The sequence below is a fragment of the Carassius gibelio genome, chromosome A7, assembly GCF_023724105.1.
Source record: "Carassius gibelio isolate Cgi1373 ecotype wild population from Czech Republic chromosome A7, carGib1.2-hapl.c, whole genome shotgun sequence".
Taxonomy (NCBI): Eukaryota; Metazoa; Chordata; class Actinopteri; order Cypriniformes; family Cyprinidae; genus Carassius; species Carassius gibelio.
This window is the reverse complement of record NC_068377.1, coordinates 31,505,128-31,526,600: the sequence shown is the minus strand read 5'-3', so window position 1 is coordinate 31,526,600 and position 21,473 is coordinate 31,505,128. Positions and strand designations below refer to the sequence as shown.

General features: G+C 36.3%; 2 protein-coding genes and 1 long non-coding RNA gene across 4 annotated transcripts; 2 read left to right on the top strand and 1 right to left on the bottom strand.

Moving 5' to 3' along the window:
• Nucleotides 1-724: 724 nt before the first annotated feature.
• Nucleotides 725-3,120, bottom strand: LOC128017213 (uncharacterized). The gene is made up of 3 exons (XR_008184380.1): nt 2,873-3,120; nt 1,886-1,985; nt 725-1,172 (listed from the first exon to the last, which is right to left on the bottom strand). It is a non-coding gene; the product is annotated as an uncharacterized LOC128017213 (long non-coding RNA).
• On the top strand, nt 3,115-9,032 carry LOC128017212 (transmembrane protein 272). Of its 2 annotated transcripts, none has more exons than XM_052602483.1 (4): nt 3,115-3,287; nt 8,153-8,203; nt 8,286-8,495; nt 8,667-9,032. In XM_052602483.1, the coding sequence occupies exons 1-4, from the start codon at nt 3,206-3,208 to the stop codon at nt 8,858-8,860; spliced, it is 537 nt and encodes a 178-aa protein (XP_052458443.1). In that variant the 5' UTR covers nt 3,115-3,205; the 3' UTR covers nt 8,861-9,032. The 2 variants fall into 2 exon arrangements, with proteins under 2 accessions (XP_052458443.1, XP_052458442.1); XM_052602482.1 differs by lacking the exon at nt 3,115-3,287 and adding an exon at nt 7,961-8,052.
• A 5,191-nt stretch (nt 9,033-14,223) lies between these two features.
• Nucleotides 14,224-19,955, top strand: LOC128017210 (cytidine deaminase). The gene is made up of 11 exons (XM_052602481.1): nt 14,224-14,697; nt 14,876-14,926; nt 15,023-15,235; nt 16,263-17,167; nt 17,363-17,413; nt 17,595-17,786; nt 17,915-18,848; nt 19,139-19,249; nt 19,356-19,467; nt 19,557-19,614; nt 19,747-19,955. Exons 7-11 carry the CDS (start codon nt 18,842-18,844, stop codon nt 19,858-19,860), a joined length of 402 nt encoding a protein of 133 aa, XP_052458441.1. The 5' UTR covers nt 14,224-14,697; nt 14,876-14,926; nt 15,023-15,235; nt 16,263-17,167; nt 17,363-17,413; nt 17,595-17,786; nt 17,915-18,841; the 3' UTR covers nt 19,861-19,955.
• Nucleotides 19,956-21,473: the final 1,518 nt, after the last annotated feature.

Genomic DNA, 21,473 nt, shown 5'->3' with positions numbered 1-21,473 from the left:
ATTCTGTTTTATTAACGTCTTCACCTTCCTCCGTTGTTCAGCTTGACAAAAATTCGGCAATATTGATGTGCACATGCCCAGCAGTCGCAGTTGTATACAACAGATAGATTCCTCTCATTAAATATAAGACACATTTTTAAGATTTGTATATTTTTTTTTTTGACCAAAGACAAATATATTTACTAATCAAATGACGTGCTTCTAAAATTTACATTGTATATTACATTGTGTTTTAAAGTTAAAATTGTTCACATTTGTGTTTCTGTGATTTACCATTCTCTACCATTTGAACTCTAGGAATAAAAACAGAAATGATAAATTAATGAATGAATGAATGAACAAATAAATACATAAAGCATAATAAACATGCATATTTTTGTAAGGATCTTCCATTATTTATTGATATGTCAAACTCATTTAAAGACAACATGCCCAAATTACTACACTGCATCCTCTGTCACCAAGCTCGTTTTTGCCACCATAAAGAATAAAAAGGCAGTTATGTTGTAAACATTAACTATTTTCAGTATGCAAATGAAAATGCTTTTATTAAAAAACAAAACAGTAAATACAGTATGTCTTTCAGAGAACACTGGAAAAAGATCAATTTTATTAAAAAAATTAAATTGACCAAAATGTTATACAACACAATGTAAATGTTTCAAACTCACAAAAAACACCATGAAGACATAAATGTCAAGTGTGCAATATCATCTATAAAACTCAATCAGCACAGCATAAAATAAACACTGATTGTCTGAACAATGGAAGACAGAGAAAGTGTTCAGGAAAACAAACACCTGCTAGCTTTGACAATAACATCATGAATTCACTTCATGACTGGAGCTAGGGGATGACTGTGTATGAATATCTCCTTTACTAAAACTCTTAATTAAAGTCTAAAAAGTTCACTGTATGAAGCTTGAAAAAGAGAACAAAATGCTTTATCAATACGAAAAATACTATTTTTAACTATTGTTTTCATCACTGGTTCTGTAATGTATTCATTATGAGCTTATAAATAAAACAAAGTTACATCTTCTGCAAAAATCTAACCACTGCAAAGTCTAATCACTGATCCAGGGACCATATCTGTGTGTGTGGGGGATAAAGAGTTAACGAGGTGAGTCCTTGTGCATGATGGAGAACTGCAGTGTTATCCTCAAACAATCCTGTAAAACAGAAATATTACATTACATTCAACTTATACATTACACTGTGTTTTGTTAAGACCATAAAAGCAGCCTCTGTAAAGATGCTGTAAACTTAAATGTTAAATGAATCCATTATTGAAAGCAAGTAATTAATAACAAGCTATAGTCATATGAATTCTTTTGATAGTGTCAGATGAGACCGTCCTGGGGCTTGTACAATATCATACAAGTGTTAAACTGGATTATTAAGACTGTGATGTGTTTAGTACAGTATGTGAAATATTGATAATTAGATATTAAAAATCTCTTTAAACACATAAGTGTCCCATAAGGCAGTGGCTCCCAATCCTGGTCCTGGAGAACCCCAACACTGCACATTTGAGATGTCTCCCTGATCAAACACACCTGATTCAACTCATCAGCTCATCAGTGAAGACTCCAAGGCAGATAAGAGAGACGCCAAAACCGTGCAGTGCTGGGGTTCTCCAGGATCAGGATTGGGAAACACAGTCATCAGGTCATGAAAAGTTTGACACACACTTGTGGTTATCATGCTCACTCGAACACTAGGCCAAATACAGGAAAGACGTCAAATAAGTAATCAAGTGGTCAAGTGAAAAGATGGCAAGTGTGGGTATTTGGACAGTGCAACAGTTTAAGAAACAACAAAGGCTGTACAAATTATAACAGCAGGAATTTTTGATAAAAGAGACAAACTATCACAGACTTACTGCTGCAAATATCTGCCTCCGCAGCTTTCTGTCTTCTCCATTTCTGAAGGAATCCCTCTCCAGAAACACCACTGGGCTGACTGCCTTTACGTCTTTTCAGCTAAAAATATAAATAATAAAAAAGGGGAGAGAAAATAAAATTGAATTATATACAGAATGTTAATAATGATCTGTGAGCAAAATATTTATATATATATATATATATATATATATATATATATATATATATATACATATATATATGAAAATAAATATATATATATATATATATATAAAATATATATATATATATATATATATATATAAAATATATATATATATATATATATATATATATATATTAAAAAAAAAAAAAATATATATATATATATATATATATATATATATATATATATATATAAACTGATATGAATGAACTGCAAGATGGAAAAATACATGTTTTATTATTTATTTTTAATTTGATTTTTTTTTTTTTGGATTCACATTAAAAGGTATTAAAAGCATGGTACAGAACACATGATTACTGTGATATCTGTCATATAAAAGCACATAAAAACACTAGCATTACAGTGATACAAACATAGCTGGTTTGGTGATTATTGTATTGTTGTATTGATTATTAATATATCATAGTGAAACTACAGTTACAGTTACTAATGTCCCATTTACTGTGTTTTAACTTCACATTTCATTTATTATTGTGTCGTGATTACCATGATTTTACTACAAATACAACTTACATCATTGATCCTGAAATTAATAATAATATAAAACGGATTGAAGGTCTATGGCACGTCACGTGACAGATAGAGTTTAATCACACTAATTAGCAGCTGTGTTCATTTATTTAAACGCAATGAAACTCAAAGACAGCCGCGGATGACCGATATAATACAGCGATTAAACATATGGCACTAATCTGATTAATAAAGAAGACAGAATACATTTGATAAAAGGCATTAAAAGAGCGTATATACGACTACTCACCCAAACTGTGGAACTGATAGCAAGTATCGCGCGATGTGTGCTGAATGAGACTTCTTGAACGTGATTTCATAGCGATAAACATCTCATGTCCTCGTGTCGAATTCTGACGCCAAAAGTTTCCCATTGAAAGCAATGAAGGTCGTAGTGCTTCGATAGTCGACGCCGAGAGGCACATTTGGCGTCATAAAAGTGACGCTAGGGGCGCTTGACCATGCTTCGGTTTTTGACGCCTTTGGAGTGAGAATGGGTTGGGCAATGGCACTTCTTGGCTGTTGTGTGTCTTAATAGAAACCCTTTGCTTCACTGGAACCTAATAGTGTGTTTTATGTGAGGATGTGTGCACACACACGTTTGTTAGCTAGACTGAATGGACGGATGAAGTTGCATTCTCAAACATACGGCAGTCCTCATGCAGGTAGACAAAAAAGATTTTATTGTATTGTATTGTAATTGTATATGCTATATGGTTTGGAGGAAGAGCTTAAATAGTTTTGTGACTCTATGGCTTCATAGCAACATGTTTATATGGATTTTATGTTGCACTGCAAAAGTATTCAGCCCTTTCAACAGTTTTCTTACATACTTGATAAAATTAGGTTCTTTAATGATATGTATATGTTTGAGAATTTAGTTTTTTTTATGTGGCATTGTTTCTAGTTTGTAGATATTTTGAAATAAGGTGTTTGCAAAAACATTAAGTCCTGTTGTAGAAGTCCTAGGGTTAGACAGATGAAAAACAATTGCTCTAACAAGGACACAATTGCCTTACAATTGCCCTCCATATGTGAATCATTAAAATAACTACCATTTCCTGACAACTCCACTGTCAAGCATAATTATTCTGGTACTGAGGTGAAAATGTGCCCAAAGAATTTTCTGGTCAAGTTGTTTTTTAGTCATAATTTAAAGACATATGTGTAAGTCAAGCCTTGCACTCATTAAAAATAAAGAAAAAATTCCTATGCTGATTCAGGATAGATGCTGCTGGGGCTAATCACCAGAGATCAGGCATTTTGAAGGCATTTTGTTTAATAGAAGTTGGAATGAGTGGAGCAGATTTTACCTTGAGAATGATCCCAAATGCTCAAAATGGCTCAAATTTACATCGAAATGGTTTGAGAACAAAAAGGGGAATGTTCAGCAATGGGCCAGTCACAACCCTGATCTCAGTCCAACTGATGATCTGTGACAGATTTTGAAAATTGCAGTGCATCATTGTTATCTGACTAACCAGAACAACCTGTGGTGCAAATCTGCATAGACAAATGAGCCAGAATCAAGACTGAACAGTATGTGCTACAAGCATGGTCCACAAAATAGTAATATAAAATATCATATGAATAACTATACTATAAAATATTAACATTAATTTTATTACTGAAATTGCTTTTTTTCATTTATTTATTATTAATTAGATGATTTAAAAAATATTTTCTCACCTTCAGTTGCTAGTCACCATTGACTTGCATAGTGTTTTTTTTCCATGCTATGGAAGTCAAGGTGAACTATTACTTTTATAATCATATAATATAATATAAATACTGACACTTGTATATATCATATTATATTTATATTATATAATAAATTTTATTTATTTTATTTTATATCAATAAATATAAGTAGTAATCTGTGTTGGGTGTTTTTTGTTTGCTAAACTCTGATTCATTTAGTGTGTTTCCCTCTGTGAGCTAAGTCAAGACTGCAGTGCTAATGTTGGCCTGTCCAATAATTGCACACAACCTGGATCCAGACACACACACACAAGTACTAATGCAGACTTACAAACACTCATAGGTGGCTCATTTACCAGCACACTTAGTTGGCCCTTGGCCTGTCCTGTGGCTTGCCAGAACCCCAATAGCTAAAATGTCCCCCTAAATCATGTCCCTTCTCACACACACATACTGTCTCTCATACACTTTTTTCTTAGAATTTGAATTTAACAAGAGGTATCCAATCACTCTTAAACCCTGACCCAAACCCCTCTAAACATAACTTTCCCTCTTAATGTATTTTAGATGTTTTATGTGCAAAGGGACTCCTAACAAATTAACCTCTCCAGGGCATGTCTAAACCTTTTTCCTTTCCAAAGGAAACTACATGTCTGAAAATACACCGTTACCCAATCATCCCTGAAACTAAAGCTAAATTCAAGGTTACAGGACAATATTGAATTACATTTGTTTCAATAATAATGAGCCAAACTTTATAAAACTGAAGGTAACTTTTTCAGAAACTATCAAAAATATGCCATTACAAAAGAAGAAAAACACAATGAAAATGAAAAAATTAACTCAGTCGCACAAATTTAACATGCTCTTCAAATATGCTTCATTCTTTGTAGGGTAGGGGAAGGGGAAGGAGGGGGCAAGTTCAGGAGGGAGTTCAGCTTCCTGACAGCCTGGTGGATGAAGCTGTCCTTCAGGAAGGTGGGATTTGACCGGTTGGGTGGGATCACCTGCAATGCAGAGGGCTTTGCGAGTGAGATGGGTTCCGTAAATGTGCTAGAGTGAAGGGAGAGAGACACCAATGATCTTATCAGCTGCTCTAAATATGCGTTGCAGGCGCCATATCACACAGTGATGCAGCTCGACAGGATGCTCTCGATGGTGCGTCTGTGGAAGGTGTACATGATGGGGGGTGGGGCTCTGGCTCTTCTCAGTTTGCGGAGGAAGTAGAGACACTGTTGTGATTTCTTGGCCAGTGCTGTTTTGTTTTCAGTCTCGTAGAGGTCCTCTGTGATATACACACCCAGGAACTTGGTGCTGCTCACTCTCTACACAGTCGCACCATTGATAGTCAGAGGAACGTGATGGACCAGTTTGTAAATGAGCTGTTGAGGGATGATTGTGTTGAATGCCGAACTGAAGTCTATGATCAGCATTCTGACATATGAGTCCTTTTTGTCCAGATGTGTGAGTGCTGAGTGGACGGCAGTGGCGACGGCATCAATGGTCGACCGGTTTGAGTTCTGCTGCAAAGTCTCTCAGTACACGCCCAAGGACCCGGAGCTTTGCGTGCATTGATCCTGCTGAATTTAACAAGAGTTTACAGATTCTGCCAGCTGTTAACGATGTATGACAAAAGCATCACTTTAACAGAAATAGGATATAAAAAATAATTTTATAAATAGCATGTGCATATAGGTATATATATATACATACAGTACAGACCAAAAGTTTGGACACACCTTCTCATTCAAAGAGTTTTCTTTATTTTCATGACTATGAAAATTGCAGAGTCACACTGAAGGCATCAAGGGCTTTTTGACCAAGAAGGAGAGTGATGGGGTGCTGCGCCAGATGACCTGGCCTCCACAGTCACCGGACCTGAACCCAATCGAGATGTGTTGATTCATAGTTTTGATGCCTTCAGTGTGAATCTACAATTTTCATAGTCATGAAAATAAAGAAAACTCTTTGAATGAGAAGGTGTGTCCAAACTTTTGGTCTGTACTGTATATATATATATATATATATATATATATATATATATATATATATACATACATACATACATACACACTCTGTATATATATTATTTTATTTATGATGCACTGGGGTAATCACTAAACATGGGTTGATTCAAAATTAATCTCATGTAAGAATCCACCCGCCGGCCCAAAATGCGGAATCCAGCGGCTTGGTCGAAGGTTCTAAATCATTCAATTTAGGCAATATTTCTATCAAAAGCTTATCACAGATATTGATTGTTTATTAATTTAGATATTTGAGTATTCTGGAAATCCTATACTTTCAATTATTTGTTCATTAGGGACCAAGTATCACATAGGAATTACACTCAGCTGATCCACAGACACAAACACGTCAGTGCCAAATCTTACTCAGACAATGCAGAGTGCATGGTTATAATACCTTTAAGTGAGCTACACCCTGCATGCTCATAACAAAAAGTTTATTTTTTCCTATAAACACAAGAGCTACACCAAGTTAAGTCAGCGACAGTCAGAAATCTGATCATTGATGCTGCAGTATGATCTGTCCTGAACTCATTACTTGTGTAAAAGACTCCTGTCCACACATTCAATCAATTAGACTCCAATCTCTCCACTATGGGCAAGACCAAAGAGCTCTCTAAGGACACCAGGGACAAATGGCTGGGATGGGTTACAAAAAAAAAAAAAAAACTAAATAGCATTATAGCCAATAGGCTTTTTTTTTTTTTTGTCTCATTTTGTGGCCCATCTTCATGGATCTTAATTACAGGGTTCTTGGTGGTTTTCATCAAACTCAATGCAAATGTTTTTTTAAAACATTCTTTAAAATATGTTCTAACAGTTTTGCTTCTCAGGTGATTTTATGTTATTACAATGATGCTTAGATGTTGTTATTGCTAAATTCTAATTAAGAAATTCACTGTACTTGATCTGCAGTCAAAAACATGCATCACAAAAAAAAAAAAAAAAAAAACTTTAACCGCTACCATCTTAAATAGTGAGACCATAACCCATGAAGAATCATTTCAGGCTATTTCTGATCCCATAGCAGTGATCCTCAAATCTGGCTCGTGAGATCCATTTTCATGCAAAATTTAGCTCCAACCCTAATCAAACAATCCTACCTGTGATTTTCTAATGATATTGAAGACACTGATTAGCAAACTCAGGTGTGTTTGATTAGGGTTAGAGCTAAACTCTGAAGAAAAGTGGACCTCACAAGTTAGATTTTATGGATCACTGCTGTAGTGCAAAGACTTTCCAGGACTAGAACTACAGGCAAGCATTAACATATGTTAAGGCAGTTTTATTATGACATATCTGTAAGAGTATTGTTATTCACAAATTTATATAGCACAATCTAATGCGGATACGAAGTTAAATTGATCAATACTTTAGTAGTATGAAGCTAGTGGTTTAAGTTTTCTGGACTAACTTAAATCATTGAAGTTTAAGTTTAATACTCTCTGAGCACTAATTTATACTTCCAGTAATGAAGTTAAATATTTGACAGCAAAAAAAGTGTCTTTGACGCGTCAGTCTGTTATATTCAGTCTTCTGCATGCTGCATTCCAGTACTGTAATAAAAGTACAATGAATGCTTTTTGAATCAGTCATGCGTTTCTATGGTTGTGATGTTGTATGTTTTGCATAGGCACAATGGATCCAAAGCAAATGTGGAATTACATGAGCTCTCCTCCAAAAACTAGTATAACTTGCCTTGGTATGGGAGTTTTACACCATAACCATTGTTACTGTCGTACTTTAATGAACAAAGTATATTGGCTCAAGTAACTTTTTTTTTTGTCTGACTTTTATTTCAGTTCTTAAAAAACTACTACTCCTGGCTCTTCCCATTGCTCAAATTGCAATAGGTGCGTTGCAGTGAATATGTACTGTAGTATTTCCTCTGCTTTTACGATCCATTAAGTGCTCTTATGTCCCCTACCATTACAGGTGCAGTTTATCTCAAAGACTGTACTCAGCAGCACTATATCCCAGTGTACGTGCTGGTATGTGGAGTGTTTAGTGTATTTCTGGCCTTGCTGTCTTGTCTGCCCTGCTCCAGGGAGACTGAGGTGGAGGGAGGTCAAACCACGCTCGGCCGTATCTCCAGAGTGTGGAACGCACTAGTTTCTATCTTCTTGTTCTGCTGGATGATCAGTGGTAAGATATGTGGGAGGAAAAGGTCATTTAATGTCATAGGTTTTCGACAGCTTCTGTACATCTCGTTAATCCATTACAAAGACCAAGAGCAGATATTCTTCTGAAATCCTGTGGCTTGTGAAGCTGTGTCTGTATGTGTAAATTTCTTTTTTTTTTTTTTTTTTAAATCAGGCAGTGTGTGGATTTACTCCATTTATCCTCCTAACTACAACCAAACACTGGCTAGAGGTCCATACTGCAATAAGACCCTCTACCTGTTTGCTTTCTGGACCACCACGCTGGCATACATTCTTTTAGGTGTGGCCCTGTTCATTGGGTGCTCCCTTTGTATCCGTGCTTGCATTTGTGGAAAGGCAAAGGACTAGCAAAAACTCTGTGGGCCGTCTTAATGGATCTTGATGACCAGGGTTTTTGGGTTTGTGTGTGGCTTTTTTTAATGACGTAGAAATGTGTTAATCTAATGTTTAATTGTCTTAAAATAACTTGTGTTGGTAACATATTTGTATGGTTCCAATAAAAATTAAGTCTTAATACTCATTTTGAAACCGAATGTTCTCTGTGCTATTGCAATCATGTAACAATTAAGGCAGTACATTTTGGCCACCCACTCAGATGCTTTGTTATTCCTTTCAACTTTACAGAAATAACCAGAGACCGAATTAAGAAAACCCTACAGTTGGTTACATCCAGTATGGAGGACTAAGAAAAGTGTATGCATTTACACAGAAACCACACGCAGAGCTTTATTTGCATAAGAATCCAGTCACCTAGTTGATTGGGTTAGACTAGACCAAAAACAAATGGACATAATTGTTCAGAACTACATTACAAACCATAAATTGTCTACCAGCTCTTTTTAGCTACTGAACACAGGAAAAAGAATAGCAAGTGAACTTGTTCAGAATACAGGTCTAAACTAATAGTATGATAAAGTCGTTATACAATTATTGTAAGTGGTATAAAACAGGAAAACGGCTACATAATTGGCGCTAAAAATAGAAGATGGATGATAGCTGAGTAACCTGCATTACTGTAAATATGTGATTAGCCGTGTTTCCACTGTCGAGTTTAACCGGGCGTGGTAGTGCGTGCCAAGGCCAGTCGCCAAACATTTCCAAGTGGGTAGGGGAGAGTGGGGTGATTTGTCCTGGGGGCCCTTGTGGAGTTGGACAGAGCAGTGAAAGAGATGCAACAGGGAAAAATCATACGTCAGATGGCATGGGAGATGAATATCTGCAGGATGACCTTGAGAAGAAAAAGGGTTGCCATGATTTTGCCAAGTAAGACATGTTCCTGGATCAACATCATCTGATGATCCTGGATCAACATTATTGTCCAAAAACATAGACCTAACCCAATCTCTACCCCTAAACCTAACCCTACCCATAATTTAGTCCAAAAATAGGGGGAAATGATAGCTGTGAGTAGAATCTCCTAATCCTGATTGTAAACTTAAAACAGATATTTCTTGAAAAGTTATATCTCACTTCTGATTTGTTGATTGGAATGTTGTTCCTGAATCCACAAGGATGGTGATCCAGGAACATGTTATACTTAGTGAAATCATGCTCGCCAAGAAAAAGATAGGAGAAGTAACAAAGAAAGGGTATAAGAGAACATCTCTAAAGTGATGGACAGGTAATCATCAATCATAGGATAACATATTCTCTCTCTCACACACACACATTTAAAGAAAATAGTGAAGGGGTTATCCCTGAAGGTGATGTGCTCAAGAACTACCCACACCCTAGTTTATATTCCCCTGAAGCATTGACAAGTGGGATGTTAAGTAGTATGCCAAATCCAGACCACCTAGACCTACGTACCGATGGGATAATCTGTAGAAGTGAGGAGATGGACATGCCTCATCAGTGTTTGACTTACCTGCCATTTGTTTAATTTAGCTAACACTGATTTTAGTTCTGAGTTTACACTATGTTATTAAAGAGAAGTTTTATTAAGTTTTTAAGTCGCCTAAGTCACAATAGGATTTTAACTTTAATTAATCTAAATTTATTCTTATATGTTACATAATTGACAGACAGCGTTCTATGTATTTCAGGCATATATTACCAAAGCCTTTTTGCCAGAAATTATTCACAAATATCATATATCGTGTATTTAACTTTGTGTTTTCCCAAAAACTACAAAATATGTCTTATTCCAACAGTTTAATAGGATGACAATATCTGAATAAACCTTAAATTTGTAATTTTGTAATGAATTTGTATTGCTTTCATATAGCATTACAGTTCATAACAATAAAATGTTCTGTTTTACTTAGAAATCACTGGCACTATTTACCCCAACGTATTCTCCCAAAAGGCAACTTTATGGTAATGAGCTATGGCAACACAGTTATACCGTTCTCAATATTTTCAATGTAGAGAAAGCTGAAGTGGCCTCTGATCCAGCAGTGAAAACAATGTTAGAGACGACACACAGAGGTTTTTCTGACAAACCGTGTGCAATTAAAGATTTTAAAGCAACTATCCGAGTCCGTCCCGATGCAACACCAATGTTTCAGAAAGCTTGACCTTTTCCTTATGCATTACGAGAGGCGGTGGAAAAGGAACTGGATAGACTGGAAAAAGCAGTCATAGTATCTAAAATTGACAGAAGTGACGGAGCACGCCAATCGTAGTTGTGCCAAAAAGTGATAAGTCCATCTGCAGCTGTGGTGACTATAAAGTTTGATAAGCTGGCAGGTGGAACATTGTCTAGTAAACTGGACTTGGCGCATGTTTATCAGCACTCAGAGAAATACCTTACCACAAATACCACCGGGGCTTGTACAAGTAACATCGTTTGAGTTATGGCGTGGCCAGTGCTCCTTCTATTTTCCAGGCCGTCATGGATCAAATCCTTCAAGGGCTAGAACATGTCACCTGTCTCCTGGATGACATCCTTGTCACTGCCAGCTCAAAAGAGGACCATATCAAGAAACTGGATGAAGTGCTTACCAGACTGGAGAAGTATGGTCTCAGAGTTAAACATTCCAAATGTCAGTTCATGCAAAGCAGTGTTGAGTATTTGGGGCACCGCATCGATAAAGAGGGACTTCATCCTACTGACGAAAAGGTTGCAGCGATTGTAAACGCCCCAAAACCAAATAATGTCACTGAATTACGGTCTTTTTTTGGGCCTCCTAAATTATTATGGTCGTTTCTTGCAAAAACTCTCCAATGGACTTCAGCCTTTACAAAATCTGCTTAAACAGAAGCAACCGTGGAGTTGGACTGCTGATTGTGATATGGCTTTTGAGGAGGCAAAACAGCTGTTGCTCAGTAGCACAGTGCCGGTACATTATGATGGCAATCGACCTCTGAAATTAGCATGCGATGCCTCACCTTATGGGGTGGGCACGGTGATCTCGCACATTATGGACAATGGAGATGAGCGCCCCATAGCATTCACGTCTCGCACGCTGATGGAAACCGAGAAAAAGTATGCTCAAATAGAACGTGAAGCCCTGTCCATCATCTATGGGGTAAGGAAGTTCCATACTGTAAATATATTTATGGGCATAAGTTCACACTAATAACTAATGACCACAAGCCTCTGCTTAAGATTCTCTGAACAAAGGCAGAAATACCAACTTTGGCAGCTCTTCGAATGCAGTGATGGGCATTTGTGTTGTTGGCTTATAATTATGACATTGAATATCGGAAATCTGCTTACCACATGAATGCTGACGCAATGTCCAAACAGCCAACAGTGGTTAAAGATTGTACTGGGGAAGAAGGAAGTGTGTTCTATTTTTCCCAGTTGGATGATCTTCCAGTGTCTGCAAGGGACCTAGCCCAAGCAACACGGAAAGTTCCCACACTATGCAAAGTATTGGATTATACTGTGAATGGTTGGCCCAACATGAGCTGTCAGAAGGACCAAGGCTGTGTGTTGTGGGGAATATTGTTCAAGACTAGTGGACGAGCTACACAATGAGCATCCAGGAATCTGCCGTATGAAGGCCATCGCTCGTAGTTACCTGTGGTGGCCAGGATTAGATGGCTGCATTGAAGAGAGAGTGCGCAGCTGTAGCTGCTGTCTGGCAGTTCAAAATTCACCTGCAGGAGCACCCCTTCATCCTTGGAGATGGCCTGACAGGCCATGGTATAGGATCCACATTGATTTTGCAGAAAAAGACAAGCGGTTCTTTCTAGTAGTGATCGACACTCATTCAAAATGGTTAGAGGTGGTGCCAATGTCATCAGTCACCTCCTCACTCACCATCGATGCACTGCGAGAATTGTTTGCAGCATATGGGATACCAGAGGAGGTGGTCTCCGATAATGGGCCACAGCTTGTGTCTTCTGAGTTCACTGATTTCCTAAAGGGAAATGGAATAAAACATACACAAGTCCCTGCCTATCATCCGGCCTCAAATGGTGCTGCAGAAAGATCTGTTCAGATACTTAAACACTCACTTCTGAAAAATGTTTGTGAAAAACATGGTAAGAAGATGCTTTCACTCAAGCATATATTGGCAATTTCTTGATAATGTATCAGTCTACACCTCATACCGTAACTGGAAAAACACCGGCAGAGCTATTTCTAAAATGTCACATCCGAACACGTTTTTCAATGTTGAAGCCTGGTCTAGCAAAGTTGGTTCAAGGAAAACAGCTGGAACAAAAGAAACAACATGATCTAGGAAGATGAGTCCTAAGGTCCTTTGTGGAGGAAGAATCAGTATGTGTCCGAAATTTCAGAGGAGGACAGAAGAAATGGTTGAGTGCAACAGTGATTGAGCGAAAGGGTCCTGTAAGTTATGTCGTGTAGGAGGGTCAGAGAAGGCACACTGTCCATGTGGACCATATGTTGCCCAGAAACACTGCAGAAGGATCCCCCAAGCCTGGTGTGTTAGAGATCCCAAATTCAAGTGTCATTGATGATAACAGAGGACTATTGAATTTTCCTACCGTTGGTGACTGTTCCATGCCAATCATTGAGCCTAAGATATATATATTACAGCTGTTGTAATATATTTTGTTATATTATTTTGTAATACTTTCATCTAAATGGTTGGAAGCCATTTGTTTTTTTTCTGTTACAGTAAAGAAATAAATACATAAGTAGTTTCCAAGCTGTTTAGGTTGTAAGGAAGATGTTCAAATCTAATGGGGAAGGAGTGTAATAGATTTTTCTGAGTGTGATTTATGTAAACCACGCCCCTTCTGAATGTACGTGTATGGCCTGTTATTGAGCGGGAGTTCTCAGTAACAACAAGTACGCTTGCAGAGTATGTGTCTGTCGTTCATCTCTCCTAACCACTTCCTAGCACAATATATTACAGGGTCATATAAGACAATATTGTGCTATATACAAGATGCATATATCCGGCTGGTAATGTCATTTCTCAGATAAAGGCTACTGAGGAGAAAGCAGAAGATTTCACATGCAAACAATTTTGCGCAATTTGGAAAAGCAGAAGACACTTTCGTTTGAAAGTCTGGGGTCATTTCCAGGTTTTCAACAAGGTTTTCAGTGGTTTTAAAGAAGTACTTAATGCTCAAGCAAGAAATCAGTTAATTAGAGCGATTCTAACATGCTGATGTAGATTTTTTTTTAAGCATATAAGGTTAAAAAGGACAGCACTTATTTGAAATGGTAGTGTATTGTAATATTGTAAATGTCTTTACTGCCAATTTAATGTCATCGTTAGTGTGTTACTTCTCTTGAGGTCCTTTTACAATAACACCAAGATCTCACTGACGGTTTTGGTTGAGGCTAATTAGAAATGAAGTGTTTCCTTTCGCTTTAATAAGACCGCTTCATAGTGGAAAGCATGTGGCTCACCGCGGAAACGAGTTTCACTCTGATGTAACATAACGCTAGGTTTGACTCAAGGGGTTTATTGTAAGTTAGGAAATACTGGAAATCCTAGCTACTTTCAGTAAGACAGATAGAGAAGAATTTCACCATTCTTGATGTTATGAGGTGAACACACAACACAGTTATGCTGTTTAAAGCCTGACAGGAGACGCAAGAGTAAACTTTTGTCAACATTAACGCTGAAGTGAGGGACTTTTAATGATCCTTAGAGCCATGTATTCCATTTTAATAATCAACATAGTTTAATGTCTAATGATATCTTATATTTTCTTATTTTTAAACAAAGTAATAGTTCATATTCAGCAACTATCATATATTCTGAGAATGGACGATTCAAAGCCATCACCATTTTTAACATCACTGTTTGGTAAGAATATGATGTCTTTTTATCTGTTAAACTAATATAACCTCTCTCTCTCTCTCTCTCTCTCTCTCTCTCTCTCTCTCTCTCTCTCTCTCTCTCTCTCAAATGTTTCTAATCTTAGTGTATACTTGGCAAAGTATGTAAACATTATTATTGTCTGAGCAATCTGTTTATTTTTCAGCTTTACTGACTGTTGTTGTTCTGGGGGTTATAATTGCTGCCATTGGAATTGGTAAATTGCATTTTTACCTCATTATTCACTGTTGTCTGTGCTAGGAACATTGCCTTTGTAAACCAAACCTGCCTTTGTTTTTTTTTTTTTTTTTAGGGGCTTACTTTCTGAGAGACTGTCCTGTCCAGCCCTACATCCCAGTCTACCTTATAGTATTTGGTGTATTTGTTTTGCTTGTTCTGATAGTAAGCCTGGGCTTATTGTGTGGTACACTTGCAAAGGATGCCTTTGAGTTGCTGCTGTTGTCTATCCTGATCATCTCCGTCAGCGCTATACTCTACCTATTTGTTGTCTGCTGGTTCATCACAGGTGAGTATATGTGGCCCTGGACCAAAAAACCAATCTTAAGTCGCTGGGGTATATTTTTAGCAATAGCCAAAAAAAAAAAACATTTTATGTTGAAAATAATTTTTTTATGTTTTTATTTTTTTTAATGCCAAAAATCATTAGGATATTAAGCAAATAGGCTATTATGTTCCATGAAAATGTTTTGTATGTTTCCTACCATAAATATATCTAAGCTTAATTTTTGATTTGTAATATGCATTGCTGAGAACTTAATTTGGACAACTTTTAAAAGTGATATTTAATTTTTTTTTTTTTTTTTTTTTTTTTTTTTGTCACCCTCAGATTCCAGGTTTTCAAATAGTTGTATCTCGGCCACGTGTTGACCATTCCTACAAACCATACATCAATGGAAAGATAATTTAGAAAAATTGACACTTAAGACTTAAGACACTTAAGTTTTGTGGTCCAGGGTCACATATTTGTCAAACAGGAGTTACAGAAGGAGGGGTGATGATATTTTAAAGGAAAAATAATGTAGAAATGCATGTGAAAGAAGGTTAAACATTCTCTGCGGTTAAAAAATAAAATGTGTAGTCTAGTGCCATAATGCCAAGGCATAATTAACAAACTGGCAAAATTGGCCTTTAATTTCTTTTTTTAATTGGTGTCACAGAGGGAAAATGTCTGTGGCTAAAAGGTAGGAAAACTTCAACACCCATAATACCCATAAGGCTTAAGAGCAGGGAATACAAAAATGCAGAAGTAAAGCTGCAGTTTTCACAAAAGTCCAGCAGACTTTTGCTGACATGAATATCTCTGTGCAGATATCTTAGAAAAATTATACACTTTGTCCATTTACCTAAACTACATTGTAACAAGCTGTTTGACGATCGGTGGACTACTCTTTAAATTAAACTGGAAAATATTAGCAAAAATAAATGTAAAATATAGAAGGACATAAAAAAAGAATATTAATTTTGTTGTTTAAATTTCACAGATATCAAATTAATATTTAACTCCACTAAAAAGTTCTCTCTGTGTATTCCAGGCAGTGTCTGGATATATTCTGTACATCCTCCAAGTTATGACCCAACAAATGGACAGAACTACTGCAACAAAACTCTCTACCTCTTTGCATTCTGGTTGAATACAGTCTGTTATGGCTGTTTGGCTGTCCTGCTGCTGTGTAGTGGATGTTCAGTGGTTTATATCTGTGTAAAGAATACTTGCCAAAGGCCACAGTCATTGGCTTCAAACTCTCAGCAACAAGCATAAGATATTTTGGAATATGCATGATTTAATTTAAATCACAATTTAATTATACATTTGATCAGTGTGTTCCCCAAGAATCAAATCCATGACCTTGATATTATATCCTATTTTCTAGTACAGGGCTACAGAAAATCAGCTTTTTTGAGATCACCTGTATAATTATATATTTACCTCCAGTTCAAAATCAAGGCCTAGACTTGAAGATAATGTACAGCTCAACTTGAAAAATATCAATATAAATCCAATATATACTGTCACCGCAATGTGTAATATTCATACTACTCAAATTTTGTTAACCTATTTTTTTATATATATAAATAAAAATGTACATAGAGGCAAAAAGGTGGTTGCTATGCTTCAGTTTGGGTTTGCAAAAACAGTTTCTCAACATTTTGCCAAAGGAAGTGTTTTAAAGCTACTGGCTGAGTCTGCTGACCACAGAGCTGTGAAAACATACTGGTTGACTCCGAGCAGCTCTGTCCGCTTTAACTTCAATATTCTGTTCACATCTTCATAATAAAGCTAATTTCGGGAGAGATCTCCTCATATTTGAAAGCCTATGAGGCCATTTTTATTTTATTTTATTTATTTTTCTAATATAAAAATTACATTCTTATGAACTATTTAAGAAATTATTGAAGATGGAGACTACGGAGACAGCTGCCAGAAAATCTTTAATTGGTAAGAATATCAAGAAAGCTTTAAAATGGTGTGTGTGTGTGTGTGTGTGTGTGTGTGTGTATACTATATATATATATATATATATATATATATATATATATATATATATATATATATATATATATATAATTTCCCCAATAACCAATAAACCAAAAAATAATAATAATAATACAACTCTTCTTTTTTTTTTTCCAGTGATGATAAACATGATTGCATGGATGATTTTAATAACAGCTACTGGATTAGGTAAAGAGCAGTTTTTGTTTACAGTATAAAATATTGAAAAGATGATTAGTGCTGTAAATGCTTTCTTTTAATTAATAAGTGTATATCAAATACCAAAGAAGAGGAGAAGCTTTATCGCACCACTAGAAGCCTTTTTTTATTTTATATTTTTACATATGGCTGTTTGGATTAATGTTTCTAGGAGCAAGTCATTTTCATGAGTGCCCTGTTCAGCCAAACCTCTCCATCTATGTGACTGTGGCTGGAGTGACTGGTTTGCTTTTACTGTTGGTCATGTACCTGAGGAACACTTTGGATGACTGTCTACTGGCACGGTTCTGCAGTGCCTTCAGCTTTATGCTCTTCATATTCATTGTGTGCTGGTTCTTTGCTGGTGAGGGAAAGAGATTTACATTACTGGTAGTGTCAGCCAAGTGTCAATATAACATCTTTATTCTTATTTATGTATATATAAATAATAGTGAAATTAAAACCAATGGCGTTCTCGTTCTGTTCTTTCAGGTACCTACTGGATTTACTCCATATATCCTCCCAACTATGCTCCCACCAGAGACCACTGTCAGAGAACCCTGTATTTGTTTGCATTTTGGATTAACAATCTGGGCTTTCTTTGTGTGTTCATACTGTGTCTTTTTGGTTTGTATATCATTTTGAAACCTATGCTTTCTTCACCAATAGAGCAGTATGCTCAATAAATTCCAGTGATGCTCTGAAAATGCCCTGTATTATTTATACTGAGTGATCTTATTAAATGCATTTTTAACCCTCTGACCATCTTCGTTTGGGAGTCACACTTACCTTCTTCGCGGTTAAAAGTGACCGAAGCCTTGAAATGTTACTTTTTTTTTCTTCAGGAAAATCAATGTAATATATTTTTGTTCAATAATATTTTTTTATTATTATATATGATTTTTAGGGAATTTTATGATACTATGCAATATTTATACAATTATAATTAGCTATTTTCTCCATTAGAATTCATATTTTTTTATCTCTTTATTTATTTACATTTTTTTTTTTTGTAAATGCAATTGTTCACATTAAAATAGAGTGAAAGCATTTAAAATCCATTTTTTTATGTGAGGGCCAGAGGGTTAAAAGTAGAAATAGAAAAATAGAAATTCTTCTATTTTTTTTTTTTTTTTTAATATGTCAGTATATATTTTTTCATAGAGAACAGTTGTAAATATCAAAATTAAAACGCGTGCTAAACTATTTAAAAATACGATTTCTTTTTTCATGTATTTATGAATTGAGAGGGTTGTTAGGGTCGTTTTTGCCCCGCCCACAACACTTGCTCGAGGTCACTTGTCCTGTCACAGCCCCCGTCCAAAAAATGTCGTTATCTCTGTCGAGGTAAAAACAACTGTTCATAAAACTGCGGTGTATTTTGAAAATATCTAGTCCAGGGTAACAAGACGGTTAGTTATGGCCGGTAGGTGCACATTTAATCCAATACATGTAAAACAAGCATGCGGATTTGCAGCCTGAATTTAATGCACGTTTGCTAGTTGACAGGCCTTTGTTTTGGCATGTGCATGTTACTTTTAGGAGATAAAATAGCAATGAAGGCTTGCTGGGTTGTGTGTATATTGCTAGTTTTGTCTTAAGATATATTTCATTAAGTAAAACAGTGGTATAGTTGTATATTGATGCGCCTTTTTATTTTCTCCTGTTGTTTCTTTTGTCGTTTCGTCATGCACGAGCTTAACTTTTCTGAATAAGTTGCGGAACTAGTAGCAAAATGCTTGCAGGCACGAGAAATGGCTTACTGTCCGTACAGCGGGTTTCTAGTCGGTGCTGCCGTTTTGACGACAGGGGGCGCCATTATCACCGGTAGGCCGATGCACATGATTATTTATTTCATTTGACTGAACCAACATGATTCTACAGCATTTTATCATCTTATGCTCTCAGGGTGTTCATGACTTATTTGTTTTAGGCTGCAATGTTGAGAATGCCTCCTATGGCCTTACTGTATGTGCGGAGAGAACTGCAATACAGAGAGCGGTCGCAGAAGGCTACCGAAGATTTACAGCCATAGCTGTCACATGGTATATCATATATTCCCAATACAGGCTGACTTACTAAACAGATTATATATTTTCAGTATGTTAAAGAATCCTTTTCATCTCACCAACAGTGATATCAAAGATAGTTTTGTGGGACCCTGCGGTGCTTGTCGACAGGTATTAATGGAGGTATGGCTATATATTTGATCACATGTAATGACAGTCACTACTTTAGAATTTTTTTCATTTATCTCAGCTTTTTAAAATATTTTCCTCTCACTTGCTCTTTTTTTTTTCTTCTTCAACTCTGTGTTGTCTTAGTTTGGCACAGAATGGGATGTTTACCTCACTAAGCCAGATGGAACCTATAAGAAGACCAGTCTCAGAGAGCTCTTGCCTTTAGCGTTCACCCCAGCTCACCTGCAAAAGAACTAAATGCACTGCCCTCAAATGTAATTATTATATATTTTTTTAATCTAAATTTAGGATTGATACCTACTATGAAGAATTAAAATGTGAAGTGCGCTGTACGTAAGTTTTCCGCTTCTGAAGGCCATTTCAGTCACAACATCATCTCAGTCCCCACTATAGAGCACCATACACCCCTGCAGTCTTCAAAAGATGTAGTACCTAAGGCCTGGTTCACACGGGACGATTTTAAAATTGTCGGCCGATTTTCCAAACCTGAGAGACCCCACAAACGGCGATAAAAAATCACGGGTCTAACAGTTTTGGTCGTTCAGTGTGTGGTGTGCAGCCACACGGCAAAATCAACACATCACACACGAACCGATTTGACTCCCGAGCATTCCCAGGTCAGACGGGAAATCTCGCAAAATCCCTCGAGATCAAACGTGACTTCAGAGTAAACAATCATGGCGGAAGAAGAGGGTGCAGTGGCCATAGTTTGTGCTTTGTTTTTAACGAAAAAAAAAACAAAAGAAAAACAAGAAAAGGCGATGGTCAAAAAGGGTGGAGACAACGCGAGCATGGACTATACTTGCTACATCATGACATTGTTGTTTTATCTCATAGAAATGTTGTTACGTACTACACAGATTAATAACCGTTGAAATAAACGTTCATATATTCGTTTCCATGTACTCTGGTGGACTGCAGTTGTAGATGTAGTTATGCCCATCGACTTTATTTGTATTTGTTATATTTGTTATATTATATAGGCCGGCTGTTTTGATTTTGTTTCCCGGTACTTGCTCGCCGCCTCGTCACCTCGCTTTCTGATTGGCTACACGCCACAGTCCATAGGCTGCGTGATTGTTTGTCCTCGGGGGACACCACACACGAGAAGAAATCGGGCCAGATAAATCCAACATGTTGGATATCCCCGATTTGAGATCGGAGCGGTCCCGACATTCTTCCGAGCAGAGGAGAGCAGTCTTAACACACCACACACGGCAGGAATATTTGATCAGATTATTTTACGATAATCGGAGAATCCTAAGATTGTCGGAAGGGGTGAATCGGGGCTAAAATCGGCCTAATTATCCTGCCGTGTGAACCAGCCTTAAGAATGGTCAGAAATCTTTAAACAGGTTTCATTGTATACCAGCTTTTTTAATGCATAGACTTGTTTGGCTTTTCTTAATGTAAAACAAAAAGTTAGAGAGAATTTTTAAAAGATGGTTTAAACTTTTTTTCTTTTTTTTTATACAAAAGTATAAAGTTACGCTGTCATAAAGACCTATTGAGGCTGTGTGAAATAATCTGGTCAATTTAGCCAGATGTCTGTTGGTTGACCTAATTCACATGTACTTTCAAAAGTTTGTGAAAAGTAAATAATATTTTCTTTTTTTTAAGTAAATAAAATTTATTTAGCAAGGGTGCGTTGATCAAAAGTGACAATAAAGATCTTTATAATATTTTTTTTAAAAAAATCTATATTTAAAAAAAAAATGCTGTTCTTTTGAACTTTCTATGCATCAAAGTATCCTAAAAGAAAAATTAAAAAAAAAAAAAGTTTCCTTAAAATATACAGATATTAAATATTATTTTTCAACTGTGAATAAATTGTGAATTTTTGACTACTA

Bases quoted from the DNA above. Each gene is read 5' to 3' on its own strand.
- LOC128017212 (XM_052602483.1), top strand. From the start codon at position 3,206: ATGTGTGCACACACACGTTTGTTAGCTAGACTGAATGGACGGATGAAG. The intron at 8,204-8,285 runs GTGCGTTGCAGT...CTACCATTACAG, and splicing joins CATTGCTCAAATTGCAATAG to GTGCAGTTTATCTCAAAGAC. The intron at 8,496-8,666 runs GTAAGATATGTG...TTTTTAAATCAG, and splicing joins GTTCTGCTGGATGATCAGTG to GCAGTGTGTGGATTTACTCC.
- LOC128017210 (XM_052602481.1), top strand. The intron at 19,468-19,556 runs GTATATCATATA...TCTCACCAACAG, and splicing joins ACAGCCATAGCTGTCACATG to TGATATCAAAGATAGTTTTG. The intron at 19,615-19,746 runs GTATGGCTATAT...GTGTTGTCTTAG, and splicing joins GTCGACAGGTATTAATGGAG to TTTGGCACAGAATGGGATGT.